Source organism: Bradysia coprophila, unplaced genomic scaffold, assembly GCF_014529535.1.
Source record: "Bradysia coprophila strain Holo2 unplaced genomic scaffold, BU_Bcop_v1 contig_70, whole genome shotgun sequence".
NCBI lineage: Eukaryota > Metazoa > Arthropoda > Insecta > Diptera > Sciaridae > Bradysia > Bradysia coprophila.
Window position 1 is genome coordinate 5167940 of NW_023503941.1, and position 23484 is coordinate 5191423.

General features: G+C 35.2%; 2 protein-coding genes and 1 long non-coding RNA gene across 6 annotated transcripts in view; 1 reads left to right on the forward strand and 2 right to left on the reverse strand.

The window, feature by feature from the left end:
- Positions 1-3348: 3348 nt before the first annotated feature.
- Positions 3349-16472, reverse strand: LOC119083885. The gene is made up of 3 exons (XR_005088967.1): positions 16463-16472; positions 14077-14080; positions 3349-3382 (listed from the first exon to the last, which is right to left on the reverse strand). It is a non-coding gene; the product is annotated as an uncharacterized LOC119083885 (long non-coding RNA).
- Positions 3543-4820, reverse strand: LOC119083878. The gene is made up of 2 exons (XM_037193692.1): positions 4372-4820; positions 3543-4043 (listed from the first exon to the last, which is right to left on the reverse strand). Exons 1-2 carry the CDS (start codon positions 4777-4779, stop codon positions 3570-3572), a joined length of 882 nt encoding a protein of 293 aa, XP_037049587.1. The 5' UTR covers positions 4780-4820; the 3' UTR covers positions 3543-3569.
- Positions 9075-23484, forward strand: part of LOC119083873 (phospholipid phosphatase homolog 1.2 homolog) — a 43168-nt gene continuing 28758 nt past the window's right edge. Inside the window, exons 1-2 of one of the 4 annotated variants that reach the window (XM_037193682.1) lie at positions 9075-9781; positions 12184-12470. In XM_037193682.1, the coding sequence (XP_037049577.1) occupies positions 12411-12470 (60 nt within the window). In that variant the 5' untranslated portion in view covers positions 9075-9781; positions 12184-12410. Of the gene's footprint in view, positions 9782-12183; positions 12471-18439; positions 19006-23484 lie in introns of those variants that run through there. The other 3 variants (XM_037193683.1, XM_037193684.1, XM_037193685.1) reach the window with 3 other exon arrangements.

Here is a 23484-nt window from a genome sequence, read left to right on the forward strand (position 1 = left end):
CTCGAGACGTGAATACGTTTTTTTAGCGCTTTAGACAATCACCGGCCAATAATGGTTTTTGTATGAAATATTACTTATTAGAGAGATTGCGATTTTCACTTATAATTATAAGTTGACGTGAAACGTAGAATTAATAAGTAAAGACTATCCATACAACGTGTATGGAGAATTTACTTAGAATTTCCAAATCTTAAGTCAACTGATAATTATAAGTGAAAATCACGATCTCTCTATTAACCGTTCACTTCTATTACATAGCACCAACACACACTATGCGCAACCAAAGAGTTACAGTTATGTAAACACTAAATGTAATATGTTGACAATTAAAAGTTTGAAAGTTGTGTTAGACTTTGTGTTGTATGAATCTTAAGTGTCCTCAGGACACTGTCCTAACTGCATAACTGTTAATTAATGTAACAAGAATCGTATGCGAAATTTATCTATCGGTTACGAACTCGTCCGACTTTCATGTTTCAAAATCTTCTGGAAGACGTTGATGAACTTTTTCGAAAAACATTGGAGAATATTGGCAACATTAAAATGCCCCTGAAAGTTTGGAGACAAACAATGTTACCTTTTTCATTGACTGGAATTGGTATAAGAAAACTTGAAGATTTGGCGATTCCCGCATATCTTTCTTCACAATTTTTCAATCAAAAAATTGATCAAACGTTTTATTATGTCAACTGAATTTGGACATCATTGACAGCGAAATCAAAAAATTGATCTGCCGTCAAGCCTGGTACCAGATACGGGAGTAAAACGTGAAAACATAACAAATCATGTCCGTTGAGACGCGTCAACTACGTATAGCTGAACATTTTATTTTATATTATTTTGGTCTATATCACCTATTTCATCATATTCTCGCTTTAAATGTGAACAAAAGGAGCTATCACTCGACTAAATTTGTTCAAAATTACCGGATTCGCATGTGGCAGATTCTCGTAGGTCAAAATTCTGTTGGTTCAAATTTTTTCTGAAAAAAATGATTTTGTCGAATGGTTTGGAAAACTATGCTAGCTAATTTCAATTAATTGGCTGTGAAATTCAATTTTGCGTAACGACGCTGACAGCGTCACCTCTAGCGATATCACTTGTTTTAGAAGTTATCACACATATAGACTGTAGGCTGCGTCCAACTTTGCTCTGAAAGAGTATTTACCGGGATATCAGTCGTTTTAGAAGCTAAGTGTGAAAGTGGGTTTTGACCCAAAAAAAATTGTCACGAAAAAAAATTGTCCACATAGCTACATACTGACTATATATAGGTTCATATAGCTATATACGAACTATATTTAGGTACATATAGCTATATTAGAACTACATAGGTACACATAGCTATATACTAACAATATATAGAACTATATAGCTATATACTAACTATATACATATTAATATAGCTATATAGTAACTGTATATATGTCCATATAGCTATATACTAACTATATATAGACCCATATAGCTATATCCGAACTATATATAGGTCCATATAACTATATACTAACTAAATATAGCTATATCCTACATATATATACGTCAATTGAAGAAATTGGATTTGAATTGTTCACGATCAAGAAAAAATCGAGGTTACATTAGTTACTGTCACCCATAATTTTAATATACGTCAAAATAGTTATATACTACATATATATATGTCAATATAGCTATATACTAAGTATATATGTACTAACTATACAAATGGCCGTTATATCAACCCCAAAAGTGAACAAATTTTGACGGCTGCCCAACCTATACCCTGAACGTGACCAAATTTTGACGGCTGCCCAACCTATAACCTAAAAGTGACCAAATTTTCCCAGCTGCCCAACATACATCGAAAGTGACCAAATTTTTCCAGCTGCCCAACATACGCCGAAAGTAGCCAAATTTTTCTAATTTCCCACCATGTAAACCGTAATATTCAAAAACTTTAAATTTTGCTACCAAATTACAACCAACTTCACAACAACAATCACAACACATCATCAAAACATTTCCATCACAAAATGGCTGCACATTTTTAAATGAGAGAAATTGTTCCGAAAATTAATTAATTAATTACGCAAAATTCTGATTTTTCCTGGGATAATGATGAATGAAACTTAAGTTCTAATGGCCTGACTAAGGTCCCTGCAAAGTTTCATAGAGATTGGCTGACTGCTTTCCGAGATAGCCCGTCGATAGATAGATAGAAACATACAGAGTAAGTTGAAAGATTTTGATTGTTTGGAAAAAGTCAATTTGGTGTATTTTGTATGAAAAGTGGCCAATTTCAAAGCGATGTATCTCCAGTAATTTTAATCCTTCATAGTCGAGTGATAGCTCGTTTTGTTCGTATTTAAAGAATATTATGAAATAGGTTTTGTGATGATATAGACCAAAGGATAGAAACTGAAATGTTCGGCTATACATAGTTGCCGCGTCTCAAAAAAATTTCTTCGTTCTTTTTTTGGGGGTTAGACCGCGTCAAGTCCTCCGCTATCGCTCCGGACATGATCTTTAAACTTACTCTTTATGTAAAACATAAATATACAGAAACCCACTATGTTTCTATCTATCTATCTATCGATGGTCGATCTCAAAAAATCCGCAGCCAATCTACATGAAAATTTGCAGTAGCCTTAGTCAGGCCATTCGAACTTTTAAGTTTTATTCATTATTATCCAGGAAAAAATCCGAATTTTGTGGAATTCATTAATTAATTTTCGGTACAAATCCTCTCATATAAAAATGTATAGTTATTATGTGTTGATAGTGTTGTGATGATTGTTGTGAAGTTGGTTGTAATTTGATCAAAATTTCAAAATACAAAGTTATTTGTAATACTCACAAGGAATTTTGAATACCCACACATTTTCTGTTTCTCTGTTTTACTTGAGTTTCTCATTTGTCCATATAAAAATGCATGCAAAATTCACTAAAAACCACTAAACGACGAAAAAGAAAATGTGTCGGTTTTCAAACTTCCGCGAGTGTAGTTATTTACATAACAAGGGTTAAAAAGTTGAAACGGAGAGTTTTCGTGTGAATTTTGTTGATCCGAGGCGTAGCCGATGTCAATAAACACAGGAAAACGAGATTTTTAACTTTTATCCCGAGGTTTGTAATGGATTATAAATAAATAATGGTTTGCAATAAAGTCTCAACTGAGGATGAAACAACGCTACCTACCTACCTACCTACTCCTATTGGCGCACTATTTCTTTCTATTTGCGTAATGTTTCCTTCTATTGATTACCAATAGCAAATAGCAACTGTTCCAGTATTTGCTCGCGTAGTTTCTCACTCGGTCTTAACGGAGAGAGACTGATTTACCTAGGTTCGAGGGCAACGTCAAATATTTAACAAAAGAAAATTCGCTCATTTTGACATTGCCCTCAGGCCTGAGCAGAAGAAATAATTTTTCAAACTTCTCTTCGTTAACAATGTACACAGCTTTACTCAGGGATCGACATGCTACAAATGAAGAGTAAGCTTATAAGACCCCTTTACGTTGTGCGGGTCTAAAAACAAAGTTAAACATTAACCGACGCGCTAATTTGTGCCATTTATTGACCTGACAATCAAATGGATTCACTGAAAATTCGACATTTTGCAAGCAAATGCTCTCGATGCTTTTCGAGAAACTTCATCATAGCACTGTCCTTCTGCGAAGCCCGCTCTTCTTTCAGAGCAACAAAATCGATCATTTCCTGCACACGAACTGTTATCGCTTCACACGTCTTCTCATAATTGAGTTTCGTTCGGTCTAAATCGGCTAATGCTACTTGTATGTCGATCTCCGTTTTGTTTAGATCGACGTAAAATTTCTCCGTCCACTGTATACTCTCTGCCTTGTGGATGTCCATTTCAGCCTGACTATACGTTTCGATTTCAAGCATACATCGCTTTTCATCCTCAATATTCCTTGCATAAGTCCTGACTTCATTTTCTAGACTGTTGACGAGCATCCGATTGTAGTGGTCATTTTGATCTCGTCTCGCTTTCTCCCACTTTTTGATAAATCTGTTTTGAATGGCACACTTTAGCATGCTCTCCTGGAAGGTGGAAAATATTCTTTGGTAAATTCTACGGTGTAGAGTGTAACACTAGAGATACTATCAAGATCGTAGACTTTGAAAAAGGCGACAGTTGGAGAGCGATTAAGTTTGTAACGAACATTCACAGCCTTTGTTGAAAAATACTACCGAACCAAAGCTTAAATTCATGAAAGCAGATAGAAACAAATGAAGTAAAAGATTGGGAATTTCTTGATCGATTGGACTCCTATTTAAAATGACAAAGTAGTTGTCCGGTCTCTGCTTAATTTTCTCTAAAATCTTTCTTGAAAAATAATAGATTCTGATCTACTACTTTATCACTTACGTCCACCGTGGATGTGGGTTCATGAAAATTGGCAATATCCTTCTGAAGTTCCTGTATCGCTGCACATTGCTCATTTAGCACCACATTGTTCGCAGCATATTCCAACAGAAAGTTTGATTCACTTTCAGCGGCCGAAACTCCACTAAAGTCCATGAAATTTCGATGTTCTCTCAGATCGCTGATAACTTTGTGAAACGTTAGCCGTATGTTGGTCAAATCTTTCGTAAATTTCTTTGTCGTTGCTGTGGTGGTATCTTTGAGTTTCTCGTCATGTCCTCGATTACTTGCACGTTCAGCGCATTGTACCAGAGCTAATTTGGTTAAAGTTTCATTCAAAATTGAAGTGGCAAATTTGGCATTAACTGTTTCAATTTTGATGTCATTCACAAAACTGGTTGATCTGGTCATTGTGGAAATAACTAACTTACAACTGACTATTGATAACTCGACTTGCTTAGATGTCCTTCATGCTTTCGTGTTATAGTTAAATTCGTAAAAGCTGTGGGTCGTGATTTTATATTTAATTTTCTTTGGTACTTTTTGGTCCGATGGGTCAAAAGTTCAAGGTCAAGGTTAACAATCCCAAAGAGAGTTTTCAATTTTCTAGTGTTTGTGTGTGTCGCGGTGAATTCAATTTTTTCTTTACTAATCATGGACGGAGCGGTAGCGGAGTCCGTGGCGCTAGCCCCTTCTGTAAGAAAATAGCAAACGAAGAATGCTTTCGGGCGTGACACTATGTATAGCCGAACTTTTTTATTTCCACTCTTTGACCTACATCGTCACAAAACCTATTCCATCATATTCTCTCTCGCTTCAAATACGAACAAAACGAGCTATCTATAGAATTTATTTTTCATACTAAACACACCCATAATTGACTTTTTCCAAACAATCAAAATCCTTCAACTTTCTCTGTATGTTTCTATCGACGGGCTATATCGGAAAGTAGTCAGCGGATCTTCATGAAATTTTGCATGAACCTCAGAGTGGGCTTCAAAATGAAAATGTAATATGACATAGCCCCAGGATAAAACTTTATTCTGTTTTATTGGCCTTGAAGTGCCATTTTGCAGGGTTTTTTGAGGGCTGGGAACGGTTTTCTTTCAATTTTATTTCTGGATGTATGGAATGGATACTCTGACTGTAGCGAATGGTTTCTGCCACTGTTTCGATCTGAGAGATACAATTTTTTATTTGTTTTAAATATTTAAAAAATGCCACATCTCATCAGGCCATGGCGACAGTGGCAAAGAAACGACCAAACTCTAGGAGCCTAGTCATCCCTTTGTGTATGTACACCTCTCGCGAATCATAAACGAAAATGTAAGTTCACATTTTCATATGAAAATGAACAAACGGCATCGTTTCATCACAAGACATTTCAAATCGACCAAGTGGGAGGTGAGATAGAGACATTGGAATGGGCAAAACTCGGACTCCTCGCACGGATAAATGTCTAGTGTGAATGTTAACGTACAGCGTGTGAAGTTTTCATCAGACATTTTTGAAATTTAATTTTGACAAATTTTCAAATTTCTTCAAATTTTCGATTTTTGTCAAATTTCTTATTTTCGCACCAACCCGCGCCCGCAGACACTTTGACATTAAATATATGTGAATAGCGTGAATAGAGACACACCCGTGGACTTTCGTCAAATTTTCGATTTTCGTCAAATTTTCAAATTTTCAAATTTTCGTCAAATTTTCAAATTTTTGTCAAATTTTCAAATTTTCGTCAAATTTTCAAATTTTCGTCAAATTTTCAAATTTTTGATTTTCGTCAAATTTTCGAATTTCGTCAAATTTTCAAATTTTTGAATTTCGTCAAATTTTTGATTTTCGCCAAAACTTCTAAAACGGGTGATATACCAACAAAAACCTCTAAAGAGAAAAGTGTTGCGCTAGTCTTGTTTAACTTCTAAAATGAATGACATCGCTGGAGGTGTCGCTTTCAGTTCTACACGCAAAAAGTTGACTTCATGTAGAAAATCATGTTAAAAAATTACCGACACACAATTGGCAGATGAATACATTTCGCTACACAGAGAAAAAAGTCAGATTAAATGTTTAATCTTTGGAAAGATTACGAACATTTTAAATTTTTCTAAAGATTTCATTTCAATCTTTTTTCAAAGATTACAAAAATTAAATCTTTCGATAGATTACGTTTCGGATTAAAATGGCTAAAATTGATAGTAGCAGTGAGCAGTGAAGTTAACTATAGACAATTTTGCCACGGATTTTTTTTTTTTTTTTTCAAAGAACGTTGTTATGGTACCTAGAGTTTATGATTAGAATCTAGTAGATGGTAGATGTGTAATTTTTTGTCATATGTTAGCGATTCAAAGTAAAACTAAAAACCACAGCACAGAAATGTTTGAGACCTTTTTTTGCTTTTCTTTAGGAATATTAATTTGAGTTGAAAATCGTTGCAAAATTAAATAAATTCTTCCATGCAAATTGGTCTGTTATACTTCTTAATCAATTGTACAATTAAATATGGGGCGGAAAATATCGTTTTATTATAATATTTTCCTACTTTTCAATACTTTTGTCAGGCTCAACTTCCTTATCGTTGCTTATCCAGATTTATGAAATATAATAATTAAAAAAATGAAGAAAAAAAATGTTGCCTTCGATTAGGATTTGAACTCGTTTACTATGATAGTTACCTCAGTCGGTACAAAGGTTTCGTCCAGAAGATTATTTTTTAATCTTTGAAAGATTAAAATCTCCGTAACAACGGTTCGAAATTAAATCTTGCTAAGATTAAGAACCCAATAGCTCAGTGGTAAAGTACAGGACTGGAGATACGGAGGTACCGAGGTGAAAGAGTTCAAATCCTGATCAAAGTAAGTAAAAAAAAACATTTAATTTCAACTAAACAAATAAAATTCCCAATTTCAGAATAAATAAAACAAGTAAATCTGATTCGATATTCAAATATAAGTTGAAAAAATTTTTTTAATTTCAAAATAAAAAAAAATTAAATCTCTTGCAAGATTTCGATCTAATCCATCGAAAGATTATTTTCGAAAGATTAAATGCAAGTAATCTTTCGAAAAATTAGATTTCAATCCAAAAATAAATTTGGTCCTATATGTAATCCGAAAAAGATTTAAATCTAATCCAGGATTTCTCTCTGTGTACTGTTTGAATTAAAAAACACTTCTTCAAATAACAAAAATATATTGAATGCTTGCGAGTCTTATCCCACTACGTCTACCTGATTTAAATTCAGTTTTTTTTTCTGTTGTATAACAACAAACTGAATGAATAAATATATATAACAAACGATCGTTCATATGCACTCATTTTTATTGCTCTGCATGAAAGAAAACACAGCACGTGCGTCTATCATAATTTTCATCATTTGTAATAATGTTTCATTCCTAGTTGTATATATATACCCATTTTTTGTGTATAACCGTAAATAATAATATCGACAGCCATGCCCACCATTGTAATCAGGAATTTTGTTTTCATTTTTAAAATTTCGCTTTGTATTTTCCATATACGACTTTTAACATATAGTCAGGTTCCCTGTGTCATAATCAATTTTATGTGTCCAGTACTCCAGTATGTACACAATTTAGTACATTGCAATTGCATACAGTCATTGGTCATTTTCATGTGTATGTTCGAAATATTCTCATCGTCACACGGACGAATCTACATAACCTGAAATTTTTATAAAAATTGGAAATGCATTTAGGCCATGTCACAGCACTGTTTCCAGCATAGACATAGGAAATATTCGGAGACTGATGAAATCTGCACTGCGTTTGTTTTTGTTGTATGAGTTAAGCCATACTTACAATACAAACAATTCTAAGCGGTAGGTCTTACCACTAAAGCCTCCAAATTTGACAGATTGAACGTAAAATTTTTGACACATTTGAAGCTTTAGTTATTAGGTCAATTCACTCTGGAGGTGCGCTTCAGAATTTGAGTGTTAATTGAACGAAAATAAAATTCTTCCATCAAAGCCAAGTATACAACCAGTCGATGAAATGAAATTCTCATACATTCAACCAGACGAGCTGAAAATTTTGACATATGTCATAATTTCATTTCACCGTCTCTTTGTGTACTTGGCTTAAGAATGCGCTAAGAAGCAGAGAAATGTTATGTTGGTACGCATGTGGCGAGACAAAACAAGTGAATGACAGCTGGCACTTACGGTAGAGAATTGCATATGATACTGGTTCTATATTCTCTCTCATGGTGTCAGCTGTCATTCACATGTACATTCTATCTCGCCACAGGCGTACCAACGTATCATTTCTGTGCGTAGCCTGCGCATTTGCGTTAGAATTGATTTCCACTTACAAAAAAACCGCTACATTTTGCCTCCGTTTAGCAAAGTTACGCCTCTGTGCTATTGTTTAAAGTGTAAACGGAGTTCTTTTTTCGTATAGGTTTCTTCCAAGGCCGTTCTGTGGATGACCGTTGTTTTCGGCCTGTCAAAATTCGTTTTTACCGTACGATGGAAGAAACCTATGTGGAAATCAAGACTTACATTCAGTTGCTATACTTTAAAAAAAGGCCTTCTCAGGTTACATTTTTAAGTGCCAGCGCACTTACAGCAGGAACATCTATTTAGCTAATGTACACTTCCACTTCGTACTTCCGCTTGTGTATTTAGAAGACAGAAGCCGCCTCACTAACAAAATATCTGTTTGATCGTAACCAACATTTCATTACGTACAAATAACACTACCTCACTATGTGTGTACCTATATACACTGTGTGTCTCTACTGTCTCTGTTTTGCCATGGAAATGCTTTGAATTAATTCAATATTGGCGTCGTTGTGTGATGATGTGTTGTGTAAGCCATCCAGCCAGCGTGCATACGGGTCAGTATAAACGTGCATTTCAATCAATGAACCCAGGTGTGTTTAATGACTGAAATAGTTTTACAATTCGCGTAATCTCTGAAAAGGCACAAACGATTTCATTGTTCGGGGCGATTTGACAAAGTGCTTTTTGAATTGAGGTTTTTTGTTCGATTGATGTTGTGATAATCTTCGCTCTGAATTCGCTCTAATCAACGCGACAATAAATTAAAAAATGTTCAAATGCTGCCGGATTTGTGGTGAATCAGGTGTTGCACACACACGCTTATGACTCAGATGTTGTGTGGTGGTAGTGAAGTGAATTGTATTTGTTTACCTGATTTGTGGCTGATTGTTTTCAAGAGCAGTGACAACCGAACCGGATTTATGCTAAATTTAAAAATCCAAAAGAATTTTGTGGTCTGAAAAAAAAAATTTGTTTTTCGTTTTGACGTCCTTCGCATTCCTTCATTGCATTCAATTGTGAAAGAGTGATAGTTTTGTGAGACACGACTAATATCTACATCCAGAAAAGATCGGCTCCAGTAACAACACCACACATAGTGGTGAGGTAATTCGTCGGCGTTGCATGTTTAATATCCCTGCATACAACCATAGCACCTACCTTCTTCCAAATTGTTGCTTTGACTGGTAGAATTGCAGTTTTTGCTTTCCACAAGTCCAGCAAACTGCTATTCCACTTCAAAACAATTATTTGGAAGAAGTGGCGCACAATCATTCTGTGGCACTGGTTTCGATGTATTGGCAATTAGGGTGGTTCAAGCACAGGTTCAGTTACATTTTTAGCTTACGTTTGCTGTGCCCTTATTTAACACTCAAGTTCTGGACCTGCTAATGAGAATCATAAAATTGATCGGACACACACAAGCGTGAGTATAAGGTCGAGTATCGGAATCCACGTCTACTGTCCACCAAGATAACGGTTTGAATTTTACATCCTGAGACGAAACGTTCTTGTTTGTCGAGTATTTTTGTGTTTCGCATTAGGTCGAGGGTAACTAGGGTAAGCTCTAAACTAGAGCTTCTAGTGCTACTTCAAGAATGAAATCTGAAAATAAAAGTTTTCCTGAAAATTTGTCAGGCTGCCTGGTCAGACGACCATCTCAGTAAATCACAGTAGGTCTATTTCAAAGTACTGTAAAAACGATTTTTGACAATCCGTAAACAAACGAGAGCATCAACGCATTTGCGAACATTTCGTCAACAACAGTTTTTGGTTATGTCTCTATGGATGACGTTTTAACAGCTGAAATAACTTTGGAACAGACCTGTGACTACAAATTCATAAACGGTAGCTCTTATCACCAAAGACTCCCAATTTGACGTCTGTTAATTCAGTATTAATACTAAGAACTGTGCTATGGCGACTGTCATACACACCTCAACTGTCTTCTCCAGGCGAAAGTTGACCCCGTGAAAATGATCCATTACGTGAAGAGTATAGGGCTGGCAATAAACCAGATTACATTTGATGCTTCTACGTAATTCAATAATTCTTCTGCAATTTTGTGAAAACACAATTTTAGATTTATCAGTTTTAAAACTCATCGAAGCTTCTAGTCAACTAAGTGATTCTCAGTCTATGATATTTTGGCGCAAAATTTGAATTTGCTAAGCCGTTTTCAAATTTTGCGCCAAAATATCATAAACTGGAAATACTTAAAGTTGAATTCGCAGTAATCCGTTTCCATTCCATTTTGCCTCCGTGTACAAGACAGTTGACATTTCGTACAAAAATATTTTACAAAAGCCTATTGTTTGAAATGACAGCTGTCACACGGAGACAAAACGGAATGTAAACGAAAGGTCGACAATTTTCGTTTTTACCGAAATATCTAATGTGTAACTTGTTCGCCATGTTCACGTCCAATAGATGACACTACTTTCTATGTTAAAATGCTTGAATATCGGACATAAGTATGTTCAAATTTTGTTCACAACAAGCAATGGGTTGTGATTTTCGCCATTTTAAGAAGAAGAAGAATGACGTTTCAGGTCTATGACGCTCAGTGAATACACAATTTGTGAAACTATTTATGTTTCAGGCATGTAGTATACGTTGAATAAATTAGTTTATTGAGTCTATATCTCAATTTCAATAGATCATTGAAGTGAAAAATCAAAAAGAAAATGTTGACATTGGCGCTGGCGATCAGTTTCGACGGTCAAACCATGAACTTTCATCACAACCCATTGTCGCGAAATTCTGTGTAAAAAGATAAGTTCGATTTCTGTCCGCTACGCGTCGCACCATTTCTTCCACATCACCAATGAGAATGGAGCGGTCACAAGGTGTTTAAACAACAACAAAACAACGGTTGGGCCTGTTGTATTCTGGCCATATTACCTTTCTGATATTAAAAATGAAATTTGTCCATTGAATTGTCGATGAATCATAACACTCAAGCAACACTGATATCATCACTCAGATTTTGATGGATGATTACCGTTCATAAAAGATGATATTACTATCGCTAACATAGACTACGCGTAGAGATATACGAAAATGATAATAATGCGTCATCGCGCCAACTCACAAGCAAAACTGAAGATCATGCTTAGTAAATGCTTTAGTCTCTTGTACACTAAGATAAGGCAATTTGGGGATTAAATTTATGAACGAATTAATATGCCGTGCAAGCGCATACTTCACTCTTTATCGTTCTTTCTTCGACAGTTGTTATTTTGTCTTAGGAAGGTAACAATTGATCATTCACGAAGGCGATTGAACAATTCACTTGTGTAAAACGTCGAACAAACAAACCTTAGTGTCGACTGACTACGTAAGTGTCGTAACCTGTTCTTAAGATCCTTAGGCGACATACTAACCTATAACTAGTTCAAAATTATATTTTTTGTTGCAAACATTTGAGCCACCCTAATCCATTCATGTTCGTACTCTCATTAACTAAATTGAATGACTCACACGATTTTCAAACAGTCATTTACTAGTGATAACCACTTGAATTATTACCTTAAGTGTTTAATTAGAACGAGGAAGAATTTTCTCATATTTATGTGATTGTGCAAATGAGCAGTCATTGCTTGGTTGGTAGCGTCTGAAAGAAGAAGTTTTTTTTTATTAAATCAACTTTAGTTGCGGGGAAATACGTGTGTGCTGATTTAACCGGTGATTCCGTATAAACAATAAAGACAACAAAAACGCGATACCAGTCACGATGCAAGCAGATACCAATAGAACTGAAATCTACACGATAACATCGGATCAACATGTTCAGGTATGTTAAATCGTTTGATTTTATATTTTTTTAATTTAAATTAATTTCTATGGAGAGCGTAGGTATGTACACACCGCTCTGACATTTATTCGTTAAATATTTAAATTTGCATGGAAATTTGATTTTAATCAATCCAACAAATTAGCCTGAAACAGTGCCATTAACAATTTATAATGAGTTCAGACACAACAAGTGTTTTGATATTTTATGAATACTTATAGCTGTACAAACAACAGCACGTTCTCGTAATGGAAATTATGTTCATTCTCATCGACAGCATTTTTTAACGCCAAAAATTAGACTTTCCAAACTTGGTTCTGCGATGCTGTTGGAAAATAATGAATGTTGCAGGTGATGCAAACCTTTTGTGGTTCACGTAAATTATGGGACCGTATTTTCGGGTCTGATGGAGTGTTCAGTCTCTTCACAGGCTTTCAATAGTTTAATGCAGAAACGGGACATGTAATATTAGCGAATTATAAGAAAATATGAAAAATGTCAGCTGGCCACTATTATCACAAAATCTCATTAAATCCCAAAATATTGTCAGATTCATTTGTTATCGATAACAACGAATAAATAAGCGGGAATCTATGACTAATGTGGTCATACGTATAAGAAGATGTATGCTTAAAGAATTGAAGTAAAAGATTTGAAGACAATCTTCAAGCTATTGTGATAGATTGATTTATTGAAGTAATAGATCCTATAAAAAACTGATGATATGCTTCCCGTCTGTGACGGGCTGAACAATAATTGCGTAGTGTCTATAAATTCTATAAAATAGTCCAGTTTTTTTTAAATTCTGAAATCCATATGGGTATTTCTGCACAAAAATATTCGTTTTTTGGTGATTTCTCTATAACAAAATCTTTTTTTGAAAAAGTAAAACCATTAAAGCCTGCAAAAATGTGTTACTTTTAAAGGAAGAATTGGTTTGTAAGTCATAACTTTACTTACTTGGAGAAATTATTGCAAAATGTGCAATTTACGCATATTGCAAAGGTTTCTTCAAGTGGAACAACTTATCACCCAGTCCTAGCCTAGTAGGCTAGAATTGTGCCAAGGGGCGAGCGCTCTTAATGGTCTTGCATCAGAGACTGAACAATGCGTATTACGCAGACCACCCCTCCCCTTTTCGCCGAATGCAATAGATCATTGATATGTCAAATTAGTTGTCACTTTCACAGAGCTAACCTCATACTTTGAGACACACGCCCCTCCTCAACAAAAAAGAAATTTTTCCAAAATGCACCCAAAAACTAAGAACGCATATCGATTGAGGGACCTATTGGGAGCTCAGAACAGCATTCAGTAAAATCGGACCAGTTCCTTCCCCATACAAAATTTTTCATTTCACGAAATTTCATAAATTTGTCTTTAAAAAAGGTTGTTCCTTTTATCAAAGCCAAATAAAATATGAAAAGCATGAAGATATGAGTGTTCTAACTAATTAGCCTGTTTTCGAGATGGCGACTACACGAAAATTTTTAAGTCAATAAAGTGATTTTTCTCACATGAAATACGTTGAGTGGGGTGTCGTTAGAAAGGTATGACATCTGACTGTAAGATAGAAATTAGCTTCGATCAAAATATGTCCACTCACTGAACTTTTGTGACAAAACGAGTTCAAAGGGGTTTATGAAATTTCATGAAATGAAAAATTTTGTATGGGGATGGAACTGGTCCGATTTTGCTGAATCAATGACATAATAGTGGGATAGACAGGAATTACGTAGACGAAATCGTGAAGCAAAAGTAAACTTTGTGTAATATACATTTGAGACACACACACTTACACATTCCACTTAATTTTGACAATTTGGTGAAACTGTTGCAGACTTTTCGAAATTAACTTGAACCACTTTAAACAAAAATTCTTTTATTAGCTGCAACTATCAATTTCGCACAAACTGGTCACTATATCATTACACAATTTTCCAACATATTTTTTAATTGTTAAAAAGAAATGTCCCGAAATTTTAACTCTGACGATGCTGGCACTTTTATTATGCGTGACTACTGAACGTGAAATAAATTCAGCCAACTGATTGAATTCTCCGATCGTCAAGATTTCTACTAAAAAATTGTTCGGTCGAAAAGGAGAAAATCACAAAACTAGTTCAATTTTGGGGACAGTGAGAGATTGTTTACATGAAATATAAATTTCAGTTCGATAAATATTTAATTTTAGAAGAAAGAAATGCTTTAAACCAATTTCGAAGAAAGAGTGAAAATGCAAATTTCCTTCGCGCCCACATTTCAAAATATGTACGAAAATACGTAAGTACCATAAATTTAAGGTACTCCCACACACTACTGAATATTTCGTATTTGCTGTTGCTTCAGCGCTTGAACAAAATATTTACATAGAAGGCCTGTCTATCCCACTATTATGTCATTGTGCTGAATGCTATTCTGAGCTCCCAATAGGTTTATGAATCGATATGCGTTCTTAGTTTTTGGGTGCATTTCGGAAAAACTTCTTTTTTGTTGAGGAGAGCGGGGCGTGGACATTTATATGAAATATCAGTTTTTAGAGGTTAGCTTCGTGAAAATGACAGTTAAATGTATAATATCTGAACTGAAACTTAACTTTACTGACTGACGTACTTGCGTAATAATGTTGTTGGAACTGCGTTGTTTAGTATTGAGTTTTGTCATGTCTTGCAACCTAATAAAACGAATTTGAGTTGTGTCCTTGCCTGCAACAATAAAACAATTATGTTCACTCGAAAGTTGTGTCCCGCGTGCTTTCGCGGATTTGTATTATCTTCAGTATTTATATTCTTTGAATTTGATCCTTAGAGCCTAATAATTAGGAATTAATTATCTAAATTTCCAAAATTCCCAAATATTAGGCTCTGTCATATATAGACTTAGCAGGTGCAGCAACTTTAGTCTCAAGAAAATATGATGATGACAACATTACAAAAACTAATTCACCTGAAAATCCAGGTCTTGCATTACCTTCACGGTTTTCATACTTTGTGGAAACTAACGCTCAAATTTATGTACTAGATTTCCGTATAATTCTATTACATTTCTAGATCATTTCGTCATAAGATCACTAATGTCAGCGACCTATTTTTGTCAACCAACTTCACAGCACTGAACCAGAGTGAAGTTAGATCACCTTAAAATAGAGCACAAAGATTGAAGTGCACTGAAAAGAATGTGGCGCCTCTACAGGCCAATCGAGGTTTTCTATGCCGACATGGTCATTATGGTGAACGTTTTGATGGAAATTCGTCTCGACTGAGATAAGATTGATGAATTGGTCAGAAATAATGATTTAGAAGTGAAATAATGTTCCACTGTGACTTGCGTCTGTTAAATAATTATTGCTTGATGAGTGAGAACGGAGGGTCCATAAAAACAATTTCTTTGAATTTTTATTTACAATTTTTTCTGATGGCATGGATGCATATTTAACGTGTGCACATAATCACATCGTTCTATCATTCAACATTATCTTAATATTCCGCTTCGCTCTTCTTTTATTCGGTTGTTCGAATTGATATTATTGTTGTATGGAGGGTGCGCACGTCTTTATTTATAACTCTCCCGAAAACAAAAATTTCAGAGTTAAATTAATGACCCGTATGCGATGTGTGATTCAATTAAAGTTTAATTTGTTTCTTCGTTTCCTTTGGATAAGACAAATTAATTGCCATTTTTTTCGGGAGATTAGAACATTTTTCTATTTAAGACTATAAATAAACCGAAAGAAATGATTTTTTATTCTACCTTGTGAACGACACATAAATGAATTTAGGCACGTGACGATAAAGCGAGACAAGTGTGTAATAGACCTTTTAAGTTAAAAAAAAAAGTCTAGATGGTCTGGAGGGATGAATTGACAACTGACAGTTGTAATCGGTTAGCTTTTAATAATAAAAAGTGAAAGTGTACCAAAGATGTCAGCTGTCAATTCATACCTCCAGATCATCTCGTCTTTTTTTCGAACTTAAAAGGTCTATATCTGCCACAACTGCAACACCTCTAACATAAAAACTTAGGTTGTTTCACATATTATAATGTAGATTTAGAGACTTACTCTAGCTACAAATAGACACGCGAAAGAGACCCAATTCAAAATTTTCTATTGTTCTACTGTCAAATTTGACAGTATAACAAAAGGAAAACTTAAATTGTGTCTCGTTCGCGTTGCTTATGTGTCAGGCACCAGTTTAAAGAACCATTTAAAAAAAAATGAGAATTTCGTTTTTGAGAAATTTTGCGAAACTGCCGGGAATGAGAAATGATTTCTGAAAATAGCACCTGCTGTGTGGCTACAGTCCCAGTTAGACACTACTGAAATGTTGTACGAAATAGTTATTTGTTATTTGTTTACCAAACATACAAAACAGTAAATTCCAACAAAAGCGAACTTTGCGATTTTTAGCGGTATTTGCGACCAGAGCGAAGCGAAAATTTGAAATAATTCACCGTTCAGGCGAGAAAATGTTTATTTGCAAGATACATGCTCCGGAAACCTTATTTTGTTTGTTGTGTCACTCGAGTTTATGCGGCAATAGTTAATTATTGCCGCATGAACGCATGAACCCGGTGCAAGTCGACTTCGCCTTGTGTCAGCAAATTTAGTACGACTTTATATCTATGTGAAAGACCATTCTACACCACTGTCTTTTTCACAGGGATGAAATAAACGTTTTTTCACCTAAATTGTCAATTCTAATATTTAGAGAAAAACGTTGGAGCTGGAATCGCAGTCACTCCGTTTAAAAAATAGCACTCGGTTGACAGTTCGCAACTAAACAAAGGAAAAAATGATTTAATTTTGTCAGCATCTAGTTGAGAGTTCCCTCCCAAGAATTCATTTTGATTCATCTGAAAGTATTCCAAACTGGAGCAAAAATTAAATCTTGTTCAAATTTTGCTTTGTTTGCTTGACAGATCGACAAATGTCACAGAAACGGAATAAAAATTCGATTTGTCCGGCATTCCAAAACCAACACTAGGGCTGCGTAATAACCAGTGTTTATACGAATGGAATGTGTGCGGTTATTTGATTAATACATTCATTTTGTTACACGGGATGTGAGTGAAACTTAGGTGCTTCAGCTGGTCTACACATTCTGACAGAAGTGCTGACTCTTGTTTATACGAGTGGAATAGTGTTACCTAAGAGCGTGGTAGTGGTAAAACCGTGTGAAGGAGTATGAACAGCTTTGATTATATGGATCAGCTAAAAAACAGCTGAAGTAAATTCAAGTCTAAGTTTCACTGATTCCCCTGCAGTTCTTTAAAAAAAGCTTCGATTTACGGGACTCTGATTGGACACAAACAATTTTTCTTTGGGACAATGTAGCTTTGCCAAAGAAAAATCGTTTGTGTTGAACATACCGTTTCTGTTCGAACAATCTGACGTTCCCTAATATTCAGTTAAGAAAGACCATTTATCATCAGGGCGACAGTGTTACAGGTACAATGTTCTGAGAACACTGTACGCTTTTGCACACGAAAAAGTCTAGTGAATCATAATTGAAATGAAATTACTAATTCAACACTGAGCTACATCACTCGTGACCAGTGTGCGTAGTCTCGAAAAAGCTGGAAAAATCGAATATCCTCGTATCTATAGCGGGAGGAGTTGAAAAAACTTTCATTGGTTTTTAGCACGCACGATACTTGATTAGCAAAACTTGTAAATGCATTTCAAAATTGCATGTCGTTAGTTGCAAAGAAAACAAAAAAAAAATCGACAACGCTCTTTTCCGCACACAACCAATGCGGAAATGACTGTGTAGAAGGGTCCTAAAGCCGAAAGAGCATATTTCGCACCGCTCACCATATGCACATTTTTTTCCACCATATACGCGCGCGCTTAAAACGTAAATATACACAAAGACTCTCTTCCGTTTTTCTTACAACAAAACAGAATCGTCATCAGTAGTCATATATATACGCGGCGACCCACACACAGTACGCCATAAACTTTTATTTTGTTGTGCCAGAGTGTATACACATCATGCTGTTCAGAAATTAGTGTATCTCGGCATGTACTACACGCAGCATCGACCGTAATACCCCGTCACATGCGGTAACTTTTTTGAAAATTTGTGTGTGGAAAAGGCAAAGACGTAAAATTGATTCGATTAGAAAAGTGTGTTTGATCGTTTGCCGTGTTTTTCTGTTATCAAAAACCGTCTTCGCGGTAATTCATGATAACAAACGCGTTTCGATATTTTGAGATTAAGACACAATTTACTACTAACCAGAGTGAGACTGATTGGTGTTCGAAGTATAAACTGTCGGTTTTGCATTGGTTTGTGCTTCGATTTTGTTGTTAAAACATTTTGAAATCGACGGTTCGTTTAGTGCCTTTACCCTGATTGATTTTTGTTGAGTGTGATTTTCGAGACACCGTCGTGAAGATTTCACGCTACTTTGATGATAAATTTAACCGAAAATGTTTCGACTGAATTTGTGCTGAGTTAATGTCAATAATTGAACGAATAAATCAAAATTTTGGATAAATAAAGTGACATTCTTGCGGCGGGCGGGTTCGGTAAGTGTTTCGTTTTATAGCTAATTGGAATTTAAGATTTGTTTAAGTGACACCGTCGATTTGAATCTAACGAGACAAAAATAGTTATTTGTTTACCGAGGAATAAAAGAAATTCCGAAATTCCGAGCGAAGTTTTGTAGGAAGTGTATAGAGTGATTTGTTACACAATTTTTCAAAACAAATGTAAAGGTGACAGTTCGGGGGAGAAAATTTACATTTTCTACACTGTCAAAACAAAAGGGTAGAAAATCGTCGTGCGATTTATTTTCTCTTCTCATTAAGCCATCAAAACATTTTGTTTCGTTAGTCGGTTAATCACTCCTCGCACATATGAAACAGTTTGTGTTCACCGCTGGAAGAAATAGGAAATTACAACTAGGAAACATCGTTCTTACTGAATTTTCCTATTTTCTTCACTCGGTAAACAAATAACTATTTTATGCAGTAGATGTGTCACTCTAGACGTAGGTGTGCAGTTGTATGACCTTTATTTTCTTGACGCTCTGTCTGATGACAGTTCGGTTTTTATTTTCTACCTTCTTGTTTTGACAGGGGAGAAAATATAAATTTTCTCCCCTAAACTGTCAGCTTTGTTTCTGTTTTTAAATTCGTGGAGACAAATGGTTAATCACATTTTGTACGTGTGAAAACCGTTGTATGAAAATGGTACATTCCATATCGAGCGATTCGCTCTTCTTGGAATCTCCTATTTTCTTCCATCTGTAAACAAATAACTATTTTTATGGCAAAGTGGAAGAGGTAAAATCTCTAAGGAAGGACGGGACTTATGGCTGTTACCATAATCAAGCGGTTTTCTGGACATGTACGTACAGACAACTGTGTCATTGGTCTACCGAATCGGGGATGATTTTGCTTTTATTTCACAATTTTGCACAATTTCGTATTTGTATTCTGATCGTATCAGTTTAGAACCAAAAACCATCCTCTCTGCGAACTCATTTTAATTTCGTTAATAAATCTATAAATTCTTGAATATAACACAGTTGCAATAAGTAATTTAGCCAGTAGTAAGTGTGAACTGTGTGTAAAAGCACACGAAGAAGCAAACGAGTCTGCTGCTTCCTTTGATGTAAGGTTTTTAACAGTTTTTTTTTTAAATCTTTTACTTCATCTGTTAAAACATACAAATAAGTCATAGCGGTAATTTTTGTCGTCGCTGTCGATCGTAGATGATGAGGGCTCATAAACATAAAATTTTGACTTCAGAATAATTTATTTCCTTTTGTTGACAATATAGGTAAGCAAAAGGTAGTTCGTGTGAAACGAATGTTGCTGAAACGTCTGAGACTGTTTGTGATCTTTAATTAAATGCATTTCACAAACGGATGGCATTTCCATTTTTGTCTGTTAAATTTAATTTGTTTAGTTTAAACAATTCTTGATGTTTAGTCACAGACTCTCATCGTTTTTTTGTGTGTTTTGTTTGTTTAGCCAGATGTATCATGTTTGATATCTAGGGTTAAATTTTACGTGAACTAACCGGAATAAATTTTTAGCTCAAAATTTTTACATTCGGATATCAAAATGTTGATGTTTTTGTTATGAGATTTTATTGAACGGAAAGTGTTTTCTTTTATTGTTAGTCACTTAGTTGAAAGACTTTGTCAAGTACGAACGTATTGTGATAACTGAACTGAACCAGTGATAACAGAAAATTCTATTTTGTATTGAGGACATAAGTTCAATAAATTGACGAAAGAAACTTTTTCTTCCTGTAGTACCAAAACCGTCACATTCACTCACCAAATTTGGTACCAAAAGAGCAACATTCTCCCCTACTATTTTCTCTCAATTTTCATTCCCGCTTATGTCATTTTCGATCCTATCTTTATTCTTTCCCAAATGTGTCAAGTTGTTGTATGTACGCGAATGTAATGTTTTTAGTGTTTTGTGACAATGCATTCATAAGGATTGCTTTCAGCATTCATACGGACTGCTTTCGGCATTCATTCGGATGTCTTTCGGCATTCCTACAGATTGCTTATTTTTCGACATTTGTGAGAATACATGCACACGGAACGGACTTCTTTAGGCATTCATACGGATTACTTTCGGCATTCATACGGATTACTTTCGGCATTAATATGGAATGCTTTTGCACCGGTATGTTGTTCAGTTTTGTTGTTATGTTTTGTTCGGAATGTGACTTTGGTACTCCAGGAAGAAAAATAGTATACAAACCACGGATCAAAAAGGTGTGTTTTAGACCCAGGTGGTGAAAACGTCCTTAGTCTCCGCTCCGCTTCGCGTCGCTCCATCCCTGGACGTTTTCACCACCTGGGTCTAAAACACACCTTTTTGATCCTTGGCATGTAACATACTATTTCGTCAGACTTACGACTAGTCCTGAAAAATTCCACTTTTGATCACTCGTAACGAAAAATTCAATTCTCTCACTAGGACCAAAAAAAATACTCCGCTCCGCTTCATACTCGAACTTATTCACCGCCTGGGTCAAAAAAACCAATCTTTTTGGTCTTGTGGCAGAATTAACTATTTTACATTCATTCTGACCGAAAAGTCTGATTCCGAACAAAAGTTGAAACAATTGGGAAGGAAAGAAAAATTGAAAGAAATGGTTTTCGTTTTTTGGCTCTCTATCTGGTGAGAGAATGTGACTTTTTTGGTCCGCCTGAATAAAATATCGTTTTTTTGGACCTCCTTTCACTATTTTAATCGACTTACAGTGAAGGTCTGAAGCACTTATTATAAACGTTTGCGACAATGTATTTATAGAGATCAATTGGTCCACAATTTCCCTATTTTCAATTCAGTCGTCACATAAATATGGCGACGTCGATTTAGCCACCGATAAGACTAAAATGCACTTTAATATCTCCGAAGATTGCAGGTAATTACGCAAATAGTTGTCAACAATGTTTTGTTTATTGATAAGCGCTCTAGATAATGGATTGATTTCCATCAATTGAGTGCTAATTAACAATAACCGTAATCGAGGTGATTGCAAATAATGCAATTTACAACGCATATTAATACCGCACATGTACGGTATAAACGCAATTGAATTTTTAAATAGACACAAATTGGTTTGCCAGTTATCAAATGATCAATATGTCAAGCCTTTTGTGTCCTAGGATGACGTCGTAGTTGAGGAAGCAAAGTAATGTTCCACTTACTCGAAGAACCTCATATTACTACCGACAAATCAAATATATCAGGATGACCAGCCGAACCAGCGTTTTTTTTGTAAATTTTTTATATTGAACTATTCCTATGTGAAATGAGCGGGTCGGTTCTAACTTACCTAAACTGAAATTTATCGAAACTAAACGCTGATAGTAGGCAACAATTTGATGCTTTAATGAGTCGAAACACGCATCCATCGGTCCCAATAACATCTCTGGTGCCGCTGCAGTCGCCTCACCAGAAGTTCAATATCGAACAAAGCCAAAAAATGTAATTTTTGTCTTCCTTCGATATAGATCATTGTCAATGTCGTTTGAGCTGTCAAATAAGTTGTCATTTTCACAAAGCTAACCTCAAATCGAACAAAAAAAGTATTGGATGGTGAGACGCCGCACAAATTTTCATACATTTCAAGGGGCGGCTCTGTGAACGAAACATCTTTTGAGGTTAGCTTTGTGAAATTGACAACTCATTTGACACTTTTTGAGCGAAGAAACCGCTATTTGACACTGATCTATTGGACTATCGATGGGCAGTTGAGTTCGATGGAGTGATTTGAACTCATGGAACCCGTGAGACCTACCGCACCAAAAACTGACCCTTTCCCATTACTTTTTATTTTTAAAAAAATTGAGAAACGGCTGCAGGGGCACCAGAATTATGACGAATCATTGATTTTTCATAGGAAAATGATATTAGAAAACTATGTGAAAAATGTAATAGAATTTTGTCGACAGATTCTAGTACATTTCTTCATGAAATTGCTGTAGTCATTGTACTTATTTACTTCTGAACCAACTCCATTATTATGACACTGACTCTGTATTTGTGAACCGTGAAGTTGTTAGATAAGTAACAAAATTGTGGGCGCCTCTACAGGTATTGAATTCATTTGATTTATCGTTTAAATCACTCAAAATGAAGTACCAGATGAAAGTAAATAAATGGATAATTTAACCAAATCAAATTAAAACATCAAACCGAGACGAGACAAAAATCAGAAAAATGTTATCGATACGACGACACAGGTTGTTGCAAAAAATAAAAATTCCTCGACCAATATTTGTTTATCTCTTTCGAAGAATTTTTTTTTATTTATATTTAACAAGATAATTTATTTGATAAGATAAACAGAGAAATATTTCAGGAATGTCTTGGAGTTACTATCATCAACGTAAATAACAATACTGACCGCTCTCATTCTGTACAAATAGAGTTAGGAATATGTAAAATTGAACTGGTCAGGTGGAAAATTTAAAAGAAAATAAAAACAGTCAGTAGATGGAATAAGTCTTAAGACACACAGTGAGT